The sequence below is a fragment of the Plutella xylostella genome, chromosome 28 (genome assembly GCF_932276165.1).
Source record: "Plutella xylostella chromosome 28, ilPluXylo3.1, whole genome shotgun sequence".
NCBI classification, from domain to species: domain Eukaryota; kingdom Metazoa; phylum Arthropoda; class Insecta; order Lepidoptera; family Plutellidae; genus Plutella; species Plutella xylostella.
This window is the reverse complement of record NC_064008.1, coordinates 4,540,526-4,556,673: the sequence shown is the minus strand read 5'-3', so window position 1 is coordinate 4,556,673 and position 16,148 is coordinate 4,540,526. Positions and strand designations below refer to the sequence as shown.

General features: G+C 36.8%; 2 protein-coding genes across 2 annotated transcripts in view; one reads left to right on the top strand and one right to left on the bottom strand.

Annotated features, from left to right (window-relative positions):
- Positions 1–13,837, bottom strand: part of LOC105381977 (lysozyme) — a 30,278-nt gene extending 16,441 nt beyond the window's left edge. The window contains exons 1-3 of the mRNA XM_048631142.1: positions 13,761–13,837; positions 10,871–11,016; positions 4,199–4,287 (exon numbers count right to left, since the gene is read on the bottom strand). Coding sequence (XP_048487099.1) covers positions 4,199–4,287; positions 10,871–11,015 — 234 coding nt within the window. The 5' untranslated portion in view covers position 11,016; positions 13,761–13,837. The remainder of the gene's footprint in view (positions 1–4,198; positions 4,288–10,870; positions 11,017–13,760) is intronic.
- The window catches only part of LOC105395622 (leucine-rich repeats and immunoglobulin-like domains protein 3), a 76,155-nt gene that overhangs the window by 45,031 nt on the left and 14,976 nt on the right, over positions 1–16,148 (top strand). The window lies entirely within an intron of this gene.

Below are 16,148 nucleotides of genomic sequence, written 5' to 3'. Positions count from 1 at the left end.
ACCTACCTTAAATCTTTTATAAATTATTTTGATGAAAGAAAATATTCCTTTATTAACAAAAAAGAAACAAAACTGAATTCATAAATAAATAGATAAATGAATATGATTCACGCTTGCTTGATTTTATGTATACACAGATATGCTACGTAATTTTAGGCCTAAAAATTAAATATACCGTCACAAATGTATCGATCACAATCATAACCTAACATTTGTCCACCACCACCACAATGGTTGAAATCAGTAGCGTATAGAACTTCACGCATCGCGCCCTATTCTGGTGAAAGCTGAAATAATCTTCAGCGTCGAAGTTTCAACTACTCAATTACCACTGGAGGAAATTCAGCACTTAGCGGTCAAAATTAATTTCCACTCGACGAAAAAACCCTTTGATAAGAATCCAACAATGCGAACTTTGCAACAGAAACAAAGGCGAACACAAAGTTTATTAGGGAAACAATGTACGTCAGCTGCATAAGTAGGTATACACTTTTGTTCCTTGACAAACTAGCTACATAAAAAACTGACAATGTTTTAATAGGCAGTTTGTGAGTTTGACAAGATACAAAAGTGTACAGCTGACTGTAGCTAATTTCTGAACCTTATGAAAAGTTAGCTTCGTCAAACACCAGTGATACCTGGAGGGAGAAATCTCGACCCTAGTCCGATCCGAAAGAGAATCACCAGAATCGGGCGTCGGGCACAAACCGCGGACGCAACTAATGTAGCGGACATTAATTAACAATCGGTGTTGCGAAACATACTGGTTTAGATGGACACGGAGCTAAAATGCTTGGAGGAGGTGTCCTGCTGTGGACTATTCATAATAATAATATGAGGGGACAACTCAAACACAGCCACCCAACCAAAAGCTAGGCAGAGCCTGTAATATAGGGATCGGTCAGCTGATATATTACATTATTTACACAATTAAGTACATACTAACCCGAGACCCATTAGATCTTGGGTGTGCAGTCTGGTAAAAATTATAGTTCACCTAAAATGTAGGTGAATTATACCTAAGGCATGATGAACAGCTATTGGTGCGTCGATTCCATCAAATAAATACCTAAATAGATTAGAAAATGTGAGCCCACTCCGGATTCCGTACAAGTTCTGTGGTAAGTGGTGGGCTGGTGGGTGTCAGTGCGCGGGTGTGGTTGAGTCGCGGATGGATTGATGCAAATGGACGTGACACCCGGGTCACATGGCGGGTCACATGGGAATGCATTCTATCATCAGCCAATAAAAATCCACTGCTGGACATAGGCCTCTCCCAAGGAGCGCCACAACACTCGGTCCTCGGTCTTCCTCATCCAGCCACTACCGGCTTCCCGCCCAAGGTCGTCGGTCCAGCGGGCAGGAGGGCGTCCCACGCTGTGTTTGCCTGTTTATGGAATGCATGAATTATAATGAATAGCCTTCATAGGTTCAACGGGTCATCAGCTACCGCAACACCGACCATTAGCAATCTAAAATCCAAAAGTTAAAGACCAATCTCTCTTCAAGTATTGAAAATTCACTAAATTCTTATATTTTTCTTATTTAGAAATTAGATACTTCTAACAATTTTATATTACGGGTATCGGACAGCTGATATATCTACACAGATACAGTATAGCCCTATAATAAGTATTAGTCTGTAGTAATAAATAAATTGCATGCTATGTGTATTGGCTAACCATGAGGCCTGTTAATTTAAGAAAACACCAATGTACCTATATCATGTTTTATGCACATAAAATTATGATCTAATAGTATTTAGATTAAATAAATATCTGTCCCGGCCGAGATCGAACCGCTACACCATTCGGTCGACATAAATAATCCCTACATGCTCATCTGTTGGACATTGGAAACGCAATTTGTTCACGGTGAAATGTGACACATTAGATACGTTGTATGCTTAGATTGAAAATATACGAACTAGATGATATGACACATACAAAATAAACTGTCAAACCGTTTTAAGTTCAACTTAATTAAAATGGTTGTACCAATCTTCTTACCGAACTAATTCAAAATAAGAGCTCAGTATCGTGGTAGAAGTGGACTGTTATTTGTCCATTTGCACTGGCACTCCATCTAGTTGGCATTAAAATATCGATGGTTGTATGTATTCATTGGTACCCACTATTTTCGGGTTAGTTTATTCATTATAGCGGGATTCATTAATCGTAGGTGCTTCAATATGAATCATGACAATAGTTTATTGATCCGTATCGATAACTGCCATAACGAAAACTGAATTGTTGACCGAAAACGTAATTTTTGTACATTTTCCTAGACATCTCCTTGATTTTGGATTGGTTCTTATACATGTTTACTTAAATATAGCAACTAAATATTAAAAGGTACATATAGCAAAGCGAAAGAAGGTGTCTCTGGGCTCTGGGGGTCATTCTTAACAACTTTTGTTGTGCACTTGTGTTTTTTTTATTAAAAAAAGGGCTTCTTCATAAAAGGGTAGGGACAGGGGTGTTTACCAGGGGTATAGAGTTTTTTTCCAAAAGCTCTCTATAGGTCTCTATCTATGGGCATAAAGTATTTAAAAATAATTATCTTAAAGTAAGTACTTAAATGTCTAGCGCTAGGCCTCAAGACGCCTTAAGTAATCCCTAGGTACAACACTGGCAGATACAGAATCACGTTCAACAAGCAACAATACGATACACGGCAACGCTATCCGGTTGCGTGTGCTAAGTCTGGAAAATAATTAATTCCCAAGCGAGCTCGCACTTCGCACGCCTTCTCCTATTAACGAGGAAACTTTGTAGTTGGATTAAGGATTTTGATACTTGGAAAAAATAGAGGTAGATTTATTTGTGGGATGACGGTTTAATTGGTTGGTAGGCTGCATCTTCAGCAGACAACAAAATAATTAATGTACCTACCTACTCTGTGGCAGACAAACAGTTTGGTTCAGTATGCCAAATGCTCACAGTTTGCTAGTTAACGGCGGCGCGACGCAATTATATTTAATTAAATATTTTTATAAAATGTCGAAGTAGACAACTGCACTGAAATTTAGCACAATTTTATTTGCCTTTCTTGACAATTTGCATATATATAACATACATAATTATATCTAAAAACATTTTTATCTCTTTCAAATAAAATTTCAATAAATAAATAAAGCAAGTATCAACACCACGTGTGTGGACAACAACTTTAAACAATTTATACAATCATCTCTTATTCCGAAGATTTGAGTAAGTATAATCTTATGTTGGTAAGTGCAGCAAGTATATTTTAATGATAGCTTATCCCTTAATCTACATAATATTAGCACTAATATGATGATTGTTATTAATACTTAATGTTTTACTTACTCAATAAGTCTCTCATTCACCCAAAGGTTGCCTGGAAGAGATCGCTTTTAGCGATAAGGCCGCCTATTGTGCTTACTCCTTTTGTAATTTAATGTATGTTGTGTGTTTTGTTCAATAAAGTTATATTGTATTGTATTGTATTGTATTGTAATAATTTAATTCAAAAGTATTTAATGTTCAAATATATCAATAGATCATTGCATATGTCCGGCTCAGTGGCGTCACTCTTGAAAGGCAATGTATTGCGTCTGTCTTGCGTTCCCAACATGAAAAAAATCATAACTTCTCTTCAGAGGCGTTATTCCAAAAAGTAAAAATATTAATATGATCAGGTAGGTAATGCCAATTTAAAAAACCTAGAAACAATAATATAATGCATACAATTTAGAAATTTACTTGCAATAAGGCCAAAAAAGGCTTTTTCGGCTAAAATTTTAAAATTAATTCTACATTCTGGGTACTTGGTTCTTACTGCTAAGTTCTAAAAAAAAGTCTTATCTTGATGATCATTTTATGTATTTTTATTTTTTATTAAATCGATTTTGAAGAGAAGTTATGATTTTTTTGATGTTGAGAACGCAACACAGACGCAATACATTGCCTTTCAAGAGTAGAGCGGCAGGTCTTTCAAAAATATGTACTTAAGTATTCTAAAATCATTTAAGTACTAAAACCTGAAACACGCCACTTTGTCTATGGTGAAACTAGTAGTCTAGCACGGGTCGCAAGACAAATATTTCCCGTCGTACTTGCTCTCGAAGCCGCGCAATGTGAGTGAGCACAACGCATAACTTTTATCACGTGTTGTAAAGTTGAAATGGCGTCTTGAATCTTGCGCCCCGTGCTAGGCCTTCTGGACCACGTACCTGGAAGAGTCCGTAGCTGTAGTAGCCGTTGTCGTGGGTAGTCACTTTGTCCGTGGTCCGACCGCTGGCGTGGTCCACCAGGCATACCCCTGATGGGAAATTATATCAAGTTAGTCTAATGGTAGTGAGAGACTTTGGTGTGCAAATGATTTATTTTGTAAGAAGCCAGTTCAATTAACTTTCCGGGTCACCCTCGTACATATAGTCCTTGTTGCTTTACCACACTCACGAGCAATGAAAATGTCCCACCTGCCATTGACTTTCCATAATATGTCATCGGAACTTTTTCATTGCGCTTGAGTGTATTTATATTTATACAATCACACACGCACTCACGCCTTGTACTAATGTACTCTCTTGAGGGGTAGGCAGAGGTGCATTGCTGCACCCACTTTTCGCCAGAGTGTTATGTTAGTCCCAATGTAATAGGGGGCGGGCCTATTGCCATTTTACGGGCACATCCAAGACCTGAGAACAAATATCTGTGTTTAAACAAATATCTGCCCCAGCCGGGAATCGAACCCGGGACCATCGGCTCAGTAGTCAGGGTCACTAACCACTACGCCATTCGGTCGTCATACAATCATGTATGATTAGATGTGTCCTCTGCAGTCTGCACCAATCCTTTCACCATATTATTTCAAATAAAACTAAAAATCAAGATACAGTACAGTAAGTTTGAAATGACAAAAAAATTACCTACGTGTATAAAAAATATAATTTGAAATGACAATATTGAATGAACGGGGTGCAACAGCTGTTGGATTTAGAGAATCAATTTTCTTTTTTTTTACTTCGTCGAATCGACTGCGAAAATTTTCATTTAGGGGCAGAATAACAAATTAGAGACCTTTTTATGTCGACAAGCTTTCGTTAGATTAAAATTCGGGAGTAGCTTGTTAACATAAAAACAAAGTTATACATACCTACCTACTATTTATGTAAATAATTAAAACATTACCCATTTTCTTAACTTTGTTCCCTATTTTTGTGGTTTTCTGGAAGAGATTACTTTTACTAATAAGACCGCCGATTATGCTATTTATTGTCTTTCCTATGTTAGTATGTCAATATTATTTTTATAAATACTACTTATATGAAAACGTTTTTATTTTGTTCAAATTGTTAATTAACTGTACATATATAAAAAAATAGGGCGGTTTGGTGTCGGCATTTTGTGAATGGATCTTTTTCATTGCTCGCGAGTGTAATAAACAAAGTCAAAGTCAAAAATTTTTATTCATCGTACAAATATAAAATTTTCTGATGATCGACGAAAACGTAACTTTTACTCAAAATCCACCATAACTTGAAGTTTCAAATCTGCCTCATCAAGTACCAGGCTCCCATAGACAGGCAGAGCTGTCCTAATTGGCTTGTTTTCCCAATAGCTTTGTTGAAGAAGGCTTTGTCTGTGTGTCTGCCATCAGCAGGGAACGGCTTTAAGGTTCAGCTCACCGTTTTAAAATAATAGACAGCTGGCAATAGTCTGATAAAAATATATATCCTTTCCCTCCACTGCAATTCGTAAGTACCTACTTACTATTTATCGATTGTAACTTTTTATCGATTGCTAAACTATTACACTTTAATGAGCTGTAAGTTTTTTTTTTCTTTGTTAGTTAATAAGTTTTTTCCCTGTTACATAAATACCATCCGTCCTGGCGTATTGGAGTAGAAAAAACGAGATTCGTTGCTATTCCTACAGGTACCTAGGTACTTGCCAACCTTAAAAAAATAATTAACAGCGGAAATGCGAAGCAAACAAAAGTGAATCATTATTAGTCCGGACACGACTCAAATTTGCATAAAAGCACTCACTGATCAACAGCCAAATGGCTTAATTTCCCTTTTATTCCTGTTACAAAATTGTTAGGAGAGATTTAAATTGATACACGAATGCGAGAAACAAGAATTAACAATTTGTGTGTATTGTTCTTAAGTCGACAGTCATAAGGATTAAAATTGAACAACTCATCCATGTTGGAAAATTCTTCGAGTGTACTGACTGTACGAACATGTCCGGAATTCAAAAAAGTCCCGGATAAAAAATTTAATAACGGTTTGACCCTTTCAATATTGAACTTTATTAGGGAATAAGTTTCACGATGATGTTACTTTCTAGAACATAATAATTGAAAGCTCGTCCTATGCATAGGTATTTTAGAATATCTCAAAAAGCCTTATATTGTTCAGGTTACGATTGTCAGTCATGGTCTCTATTCTATTTATCTACCTATATTCATGGTCATTCTAAACAACTTTTCTACGTGTACTACAGTTTTGGCAGGTTGCAAAAAAAAATACTTCTTCATAGTGATAAGTGATAAAGTCACATGACCAACAAAGTTTCTATGGAAAATCAACATAATATATTTTTTGCGAATTTTCAGAAATCGTCGAACAAAGGTTGTTCAGAATCACCCCCTGTGTCAACCTCTTTCGGCTTTACGGAAATATTTGTGACACCCAACCATTAAACATCGATTGAGTATTCAACAACTCAAGTACAAGTAACTTGGAGTCGTCTCGTAATATCATTATCGGCGGGTCGCGACTCGAGACACCGTTCCTAATCCAAATTAATTCAAATTAATACAACGTTTACCCAAAATCGTGAGCACAGTTGTCTAAACAAATTTCCCGACGAGGTTGCAAATCAATGGAAAGTCGGGATTTCGGGCATGGATTTTTGCTTATCAGGGTATTTGGAGTTACAGGTACGGTGGCCTGCGCCTAAAAGTATACAGGCGGAGTTTTTAAAATAGCGATCCCTCATGATGAAGGGACCAGCTACAACTGTTATAAATCCGGGGACGTGTTGTGTGTGATGTGTGTAGCAGTGGTGTTTATGTGGATGTGCTTGAGCAGCATGTGAGCTTGAGATCGCTATTTTAAAAATTCCGCCTGTATACTTTTAGGCGCAGGCCACCGTACAACTGTTGTTGTTTGTGAATCATGTTATGAATATACACGTAGAGATAACTCGTTAAGTTAGTGTTGATACTTATAGTTCTACTTTTTATACTGTGTAGTTGGATTAGACACCGTGGTGAAATAAGCCAGTTAGGTTAGCGTCAGCCGCTGATGATCCAGATAATTTATAATATTATGTCACTCGAGAGATTAGTTTCGCACTTTATCATTAAAATTTAGAAGACATGTATGAAAACGTATCACTAAAATGGCATAGATTGTGTGTCTTAGAACTTTATACGTTTACCAATACCTTTTTAGTACTCATTAGGTACTGCCGACGGTCGGATACTGAACTTGGGACCTCCGGCGAACTATGTCATTCGGTCATCTCTTTGTTACAACTTCGAAGAACTGTTGTCTTATTTATTGATAAATAATTTTATTCATTAAACTGTTAAATTACAATTCCGCCATTTTGTGAAATTACGGCTTTATGAGGCCTCGCCTGGGGGCTACAATTTCATTTCAACGTAATAAGGCATTTATTTTCAACTTTTGTCATTTCATTGTTTTATTGGAAATGTATAATTTTGTCAGTAAGAAGTTGAATTTCGCATGAAGAAATCGCCGTGTACAATTTTATATATTATTTTCAGTGGAATTCCAAATTCATTCATATTTTAAAACTTCAGTGTGATTTATAATACTATTACATAAATATAGTATCACTAAATAATGTAATAAATGCCATATTTACTACTCTAAAACTGTACCAAACATGACTGTACCTAGGAACAATAAAGAACTACGTCCAATCTCACTGCACCATGTAGATTCGTAGCTTAAGCACTAAGCCTAGGGCATAACGCAACACTATCCAGGCACTGAGTGCTACCTAGAGTACCTAGACACGCCTAAGACATGTCCAGATAGTCTAGCGGACTTGGCGTGTGTCGGCAACATGTTATGTAATACCTAAATCTAGATACACAATCTATGCTATTGTCTGTATGTGTACTGGAATGTACGGTATTCTCCATTATTTATTAACAACATCAAATATATTAGGTAAATACTAATATTATAAACAATGGATGCTTTTCACTCTATGAACTGAACGGATTTTAATGCACATTGGTATGTGGGAAGCTGACACATATTATTGGATTAATATATCTATGTACAGGCAACTTTTTATCCCGGGATTCCCACAGGTTTTTTTTTACAGTTGGACGGAGCGGGCTATAGATAGAAATACAATATAACGTCGGTATTGACTATAATTAGCATCATTGTACTTGTTGATACTACAATGATGTATTGCAGGGTAGACAGAGGTGCACTGCTAAATCGATTTTCATGAAACACTAACGGAGTTAATGTCATCACCAACACACAATATGCATCAACTACAGAGGTTATTACTCGAAATTATCAGAGCATGGAATGTTCAAGAGCGTCTAACAAACTAGCAAGCGTCTATACACGTTATTACATTAAAATGGGACTAGCTTAGTTAGTCACATAATTTATAACGGCGCCGACAGTACATAGCTAGGTGTCGACCCAAGTTTCGTTGGAGTTAGCTTCCTCAAAGGAAGTGCTCTAAGGTATTATATTGACTCGAGTGTACCTACATACGTACAGACTAGAATAGAGATTCTGAATTGATTTACAGTTTAGCTCTGGGAGACGGGAATATTATCTTATTAAATATAAAGTTTAGTTAATTGCTGATTTTATTATTTTCATCCTAGGGTTGACGGAGTAAAATTCAGCCTTTGCGTTACTTTGATGCTATATATACATGGCTGTACTTAGGTTTTAAACTTGCATACGTTGGAGTACATCTTATTTGAATCGTTTTAACTAACGTCAAATGTATAACACCCCGCGTTTCGCTCGGTTTAAAATCCACGGCTCTACGCAGCTTATGCTTGCGAATTCTAATTAAATATTTAGTGTGCAATGGTTCCAACATTAGTAACAAATGCCGTGCTAAAGTTACCGTGTTACGATCACGAGCCCGCGAACATCCCTGAAGACTCTGCTAGAATATGCGCTCCTGGTACCATGAAGTAGCTATGTTATTACCGTTTTAGTAACTTGCGGGGATTTTGGTAGCAAGTTCAATTAGATTATTGATACAACACTTGTAAATTACATCAATATTGTTTGTCTTTTTATTATTTACTAGTAATTGTTGTTTTGCACACATTAGACCAAGAGCAGTCCGTAATCTTGAAATTGAAACTGAAATCGTCAGAACACAGTATAACTCGCAGACTTGTTATGACGACTATATTATTTGAATTGAATATGTATTTTGAATTTGCCACTAATTAGGTACTTCGTAAATGTTGTTTCGTTTTGACTTAGCGATTGGGCTCCTGAAAAAACCAACATGGAATAGCATTGTAGTTTTTGTAAGTATTAAGTTCCTTAAAAAACATCGAAGGATTTCCGATTTAAAAAGTATTCTTCACTATTTTCCCCGAGGTCCAATCTATCCTTGCGTTGTGTTGCAAAAAGGTTGGACCGATAAGAGGTCACACAATTTGTCATTCTGAACAACTTTGTTCAACAAGTTTCGCCCTGAACTTTAGAGACTTACAATATAAGTGTCTGAAGAAAATATTTTTCAAAATAAATAAGTAAGTATAACTAGACTTAAATGAACAATTAAAATATGAAGTGTAAATTGAAAATTGAGTTTGTTTTTGACCTTATCTTCTTTAATTTCGGTTGTATTCAGTATTTAAGGTAATTCACCTCTCTTTGGCCCACCCTGTATAATCGGTACCTACATCCGCATTGATTCACTTTGATTGATAGAGTGTGCACAATGGTGCTCAAGATCGTGCCTCAGAAACTGTCAGTTTAAGCCATTACTAGATAATTAATACCCAGCTTATTCCACTGTTACTGCTCTATGATAAGGATCGTGTTTGATTACCCTGTATTTTGTAGCTGAGATATTCTAGATCTTAGATGCAGATGTATACTAGAACGGGTCTAGAGGAAACAAACCAAAAAGTCACTAAAGTTCTATTCAGGGCATGAGTTTCTATGGTGATTGAACTAAAGACACCTGCTTCAAGCTTATTATAATTAAGTTTTTAGTTCCGTCTTATGACGATGTTAGGTTAATACCTAATTACGTTGAATGTCGTCTTGGAGATAAGATGGTCGATAGGAAAATGCGCCAGTGCTAAAACAGAGAGTTTAAAAGCGTGAATTACGTACGGATTCAAGACTTTTTTTCACGGATTTAAAAATTTCATAAAACAGAACTTTTGCATCCTGGTACAACCATGTTTGGTATACAGGGTGTTGCAAAAAGGGTATACTAAGCCGAAACCTACATGTGCAGCATGGCATATCTAAGCCTGAAACTGAAATCAGAATTAAAAAATTCGCGAATTTTTTTTTTCATATTCCATAGAAACTTTGTTGGTCACGTGACTTTTTACTATGGGAAAATATTATTTTTTTCGCGAATTTCCAAATTCTGATTTCAGATTCGGGCTTAGATATACCATGCTGCACATGTAGGTTTCGGCTTAGTATACCAATTTTGCAACACCCTGTAGATATAAGTACACAGTAGTACACACACATACATAACAATATTAGCTGAAAACCAGCGCTATGGCCTACCATAGCATCAAACAGGTGGTGGTGTTTGAAATTAATAAATTTTATTTAAGTATTACTTTCGACAATACATAGAACATTAAAAGCTATACTCACATCGTCCAATCAGGTTCCTCGGGAAGTTATACCGTTGCAGCTCTCTAGACAGCTGGCACACGGTGAACGTGCGAGCGTGCGCCTGCGCCCCGTGCAGCGCGCCCAGCGCCACGACCAGCGCCAGCAGGCAGGGGGGGGACAGCATACTGGGAGGAGAAGGGGGGGTTAGAGTTTGATGTTATGCGGGGAGAGGTGGTTGTTGAGTAGCTAGTGGCCGGATGACTGCCAGCGCCAGCAGACAGGGGGTGACAGCATACTGGGAGAAAAGGGGGGGGGGGGGGGGTTATTCAGTGAGTACGAAACTTGCGACGGACGGAGCGACGGCGCGACGACGATGTAATCAAATGCATTAAAAACATAGCGTTGTGTACAAAACCGGCGATGGCGGAGCGACGCCTAAAGACTCTGAAGTGATAAGGATGGGGAAATTTAGAGTCTTTAGGTAGTGGCCGGATGATAACTTGACATTTGGATTTAAAGCTCTGAGAAGGGGGGGGTATGGGGGTAAATTACTAGTAGTATACACACATAACAGTCGCAACATTCTGGAAGAAGAGGGAGTAATTAGATTCTGAAGCTATGGGTGGAGAAGTTGTTGTTGAGAGATGCTTGCCAGCGTCAGGATAAACTGGTGGTCAAAATTCTGGAAGATAAGTGTCATACTCTTTTTACTACTCTTTACAGAGTTTGTAAAAGTAGCATTATATCCCGAAAAAAGATAAATCAATAGGTAAACGTTAAATATTTTTCTTTCCTCTACATTCAGTAACGTTAAGTTACTCCTGTCCTGTTTATCAAATAATTAACCTTTATTTCCGACTGTTGAAGTCAGAGCAAACCCCACGAATAGTTGCAAAACAAATCATATTCCCGCTAACAGTTTACTAAAGACAACCGTAGCGTAGAATTTCAGTAGAAATAATCAAATCGCGACAAAGGTAAGTAGAAAGCACAGCGGGTCGCATTTCTCATTTGACTAACTGGGTAACAGGCAAAGCTCAAAATAATTGCAAGAAAGATCGCAACTGTTCGTGGTGCGCTTTTGAGCTTTGCTCTAGTGTGTTTAGTGAGGTAGACTATACAGGGTGTTAAAAAAGGTATCGGTAAGCTGAAACGGGTGACTCAGGAGCTGATTCTTTCTAAACAAATTTTTATCAACGATTTTTTATAATTCGGGAATTTTGTGCCTGTATAAATAATTAGTTGATGTAATAAAGCAAGGTACTGAAGGAGGTTGTCTAGTGGTGATAAAATGTATGTTTCCGGTGTTCGGTAGTCTAACTGTGAATACCGAATTGTAATCATAATAGAGAATTGAATTGAAAAAGTAACGTATCTCAATAATAATATCTTGGAAATCTTGTAGCGGCAGTAACCAGAGTAGGTTTTGTAATTTGAAATGAAATGAGACATCGCAGCTTGTAATATTAATTTGTGTTTCTGATGTTATTTGTTAGCAGCTTTGAGCAAGAGCTGGATGGCAAGTGTGGTTTTAACCGCGAGCATGAAAAGCAGAGGTTGTACGTTTGGCATAAGTCACGTAACGCCAAAAATGGACGAAAAGCAGTATCTGCTCAACTTGTAGACACACAGATCTCAGACAGACAGATATAAATACCAAACTTACGAGTATAATTAAAACTGAAACCTTTTGAGCTTCTCGTCCGATGATAAAATATACTCAATTTAAATAGAGCCATCCTATTAGGCTAATTGAAGGTAAAAAATCCTTTTGAAAATATCGTATCCGATAAAAGCAATCATAAATTTTGTTAAAATATTACTGATACCTTCAGTAAAATGTGAAAATATTTTACAAATAATAAGATTATATTTATTTTGCTCCCGCCAGTAAAAGCCTAGCTTATATTTTTAACATTTTAAAATGTACTCTTTATGCCAGCGCCATGTTTCAGGAAGTCCAGAGCTGCGAAATCTGTCAAAGGATGTTTTTATTTTCACATGTTGCTTTTCAGGGTTCCGTATGAATCAAAGTCAACAAGAAAGATATCAATTGATAGATGAAATGTATTAAAAATATGTTTTTTTTTAAGTTAATATTTATATGAATCAATGCGTGAGCACAAAATAATCTAGCGGAAAGGCATGCACCTTGACCTTTGTATCTTTTCCAATCAAAAATCTTATGGTATGTAAAGGCCAGGAGGCTAAAGGTTTATTTTAAGATAATTTAATCTGAGAACATGAATGTTAGCTGTTTTTAGGTCATATTTTAGAACATTTTTATGATTTTGCCACCTACACGTTTATTTTAGAGGTACCTATGTATTAGCAAAACCTGAAAGCATGAAAAAAAAACTAGAATAAAAATGGAAAAAATTACATTCGGTGATTTAATTGTACGGAGCCTTTGAATGAAGCAGATTTGAGTATCGATTCGCGCACACAAACAAAATACGAACATAGTTGGATTCTGTATTTAATCCATCAGAAATATTGTGAAATTGCTTCTGAAGTTGTGATTGATTGAAACCAAAATTACGTTTTGCAAAATGTTACTTATTTATATTTTACCTCAATCGCACAGGTCCGTATTAAAATGCAAGATGTTTGAAAAATAGTACTTATAAAGTATGGGGGACAAAAAGAGGACTTACTACTTAGTATTTTTATTATATTCGCTTGCTATTTAGACGCCTAAAATCATGTCGTGCATGATTTTAGGCGTAGGTTTTTTTTTGCACTTCCCTACTTTCTGCTCCTGAACCTCCTGCAGGTTCACTGGTAGATAATGCTCTTAGCATTCAGTCCACCTGATTGTACATCTACTTTTGTAATATGTGCAATAAAAGTATAAATAAATAAATAGAGGATAAGAAAATGGACATTAAATAAGGCTAAGAAGAAGAAGAACAAGTAGGTATGTTACCTGATAGCTAGTAGGTATCTGATGGCTAAAGACTGGTAGGTGCTGCCTGCTGCAGTTAGCTGATGCCTGGTGCCTGATGCCTGATGACTGTAGCTGGATACTATGACTGATGTCTGCAGTTAGCTGATGCCTGATGCCTGAGGGTGCCGGCTGGTGGCTGGTGGTGGCTGGTGGAAGCCGCGCTGCAGTCTGCGCTCGCGTCCAGAGCGCACGGTCACATGCGATTATCCAATTTGATGCGTTTATGCGTTCGTGATTCGTACGCAATGCGTGTTAAGGGGAGGTCTGTTGCTGGACTATTTGTGGTGAATAGGTTTTTTTTTAACAAAAAATAATATTGTTCATGGAACAAAAAATCAACAAGTGTGCTTTGTCAAAGTACCTACTCAGTCAAAACAAAAACATCTCGGACGAAAAAGTTTTCATCACGCTAGCAGAATCACCTCGCTGTAGAGCATGGAAAATTCTTTTTTTCATACCCTGGCAGATTGTTGTAGAAAAATTCGTGTACAAGTAATTTTCATATGCAGTTTCAGTGACGCAAAGAAAACCACCAGGTTCATTTCCTAAATCACTTAACGAAATCTAAAAAAAAGCGTTAACGTAGAAACCGTATTCCTAACAATTGTTACTTCTTTTAATTAACACGAACGGATTAACAAAAGCAAAGACCCTCCTTTCTTTGCGGGAGGACAAAAAAGTTACATCTGCTCCAAACAATGACCTTTTAAATACAATTAACACTAACTGAGATGAAAGCCGCTTTCAGACAATGGCACCGTCGGCAAAAAGCCAAACGTTTTTCCTTGTAACCTTATTATAAAACGAATGGGCAGACCCGTCCTGCACGAAATTGTGCTTTTCACATCCTCTGTCACACACACGCTTCAACCCTGTGATATACAGACGTCTTGACCAGCTCAGAATAGCCCCCCAAACCATATGTTATGGAATATTCGAGAGGTCAAACTCTCGAGCGCTACCCCTTAAGCCGTCTATTACAAATATTTTATTAGTTCTCAGTGGAGACCCTTTATACGATGCGTCCATTTAAGGTCTTTTGTTAGGTTTCGCAACAAAAACGTGACAATGTTTGGTGGTAGTGGTGGCAAAGTGGTCGACAGTCAATTCAACGTTGCATTTAATATTTAAGCCTTATGGCTCACGAGTTAAGAGTGGTAGCTATAAAGTTTAAATCATTGTGCTTAGAAAGTCCTCCACTGTATAATCCCATTTTCCCATAGAGTTAGCGTTCTAATTCTGTGAAATTATGGTAATGGAGTCCTTACCTTAGGTTGATCCAGTTGAAATATACATTCTCATTAATTATGCATTATTTTGCTTCAGGTTTGGTGTTAATTTGTGAGACACTTATCAAATCGTTCTTATTTTATTTATTTTTCGGTTATTTATTTTCTGTACACGGACAATATAACTTTTCAATATTCTGTGTCATACTTTATATAGTGTGTATTGATGAATAAACATGCACTATCATCATAACTTTATAATTTCCCTCTGGAAATTGAGAGTTGCAATGCCATATCAATATCACACAGGTGTAGATTAATAATTGTGATTTTAATTTGATAGTCATATTATTATGACTATCATTTTAAAATCAAAAACATGATTTTATCCCACAGAAACCCTTTGTAAGCACCAAATCATCCTATTTTTCTACCACTAAACTCTTTTGCGGGTGCAAAGAGTGACTCCTAAAACTGCGTAGCTCACCACACACACAACACCTAGCACATTTAGTAGTTGAATTTGCATCGGCAACTGCAATATGTATAGATAGCTGCACAGACACAGGACCACGACGCAAACGATGTTAGCATGTTTAGTGGGGCCACCTAAATGTTCTACATTTTGTTCCCTGCACACCAGCCGTGTTAAACTGTTGGGATGCAAACTGCGAAATTGTGTACAAAAGTCAGTTTAGACTGAAAATTCAGCCGTTATTAGATAAGGCACGAAGAAGTTGAGATTTTTACGTTACTGGAGAGAAAAGTAATTTTTAAATTTTGTACATTTCTCACCAGTTGATAAAAAAAAGTATTTTAGGTGATTGAATCAAAACTGATATAACGGGTGGAAAAGCAGAAATTTGAAATCCAATTTTCTATGACATTGACATTATAATATCCAAAGAAATTTAGTGATTCTGAAGGAATACCTAATTGAAACCTGGATTTAGTTAAGTACAAACTTAAAAATATTAGTTAAGTATATAAAAACCATTCATTGTCTATTTGTTTTACTGCGTGATAGGTATATACTGTTGTATACTGCGGGCTCTAGTCATGTTATCTTTGTTTGAACGTAGTTTGGCATTTATCTGTAGAATACGGGCGATGTGGCTGGCAAATAGAAAATGGAAAT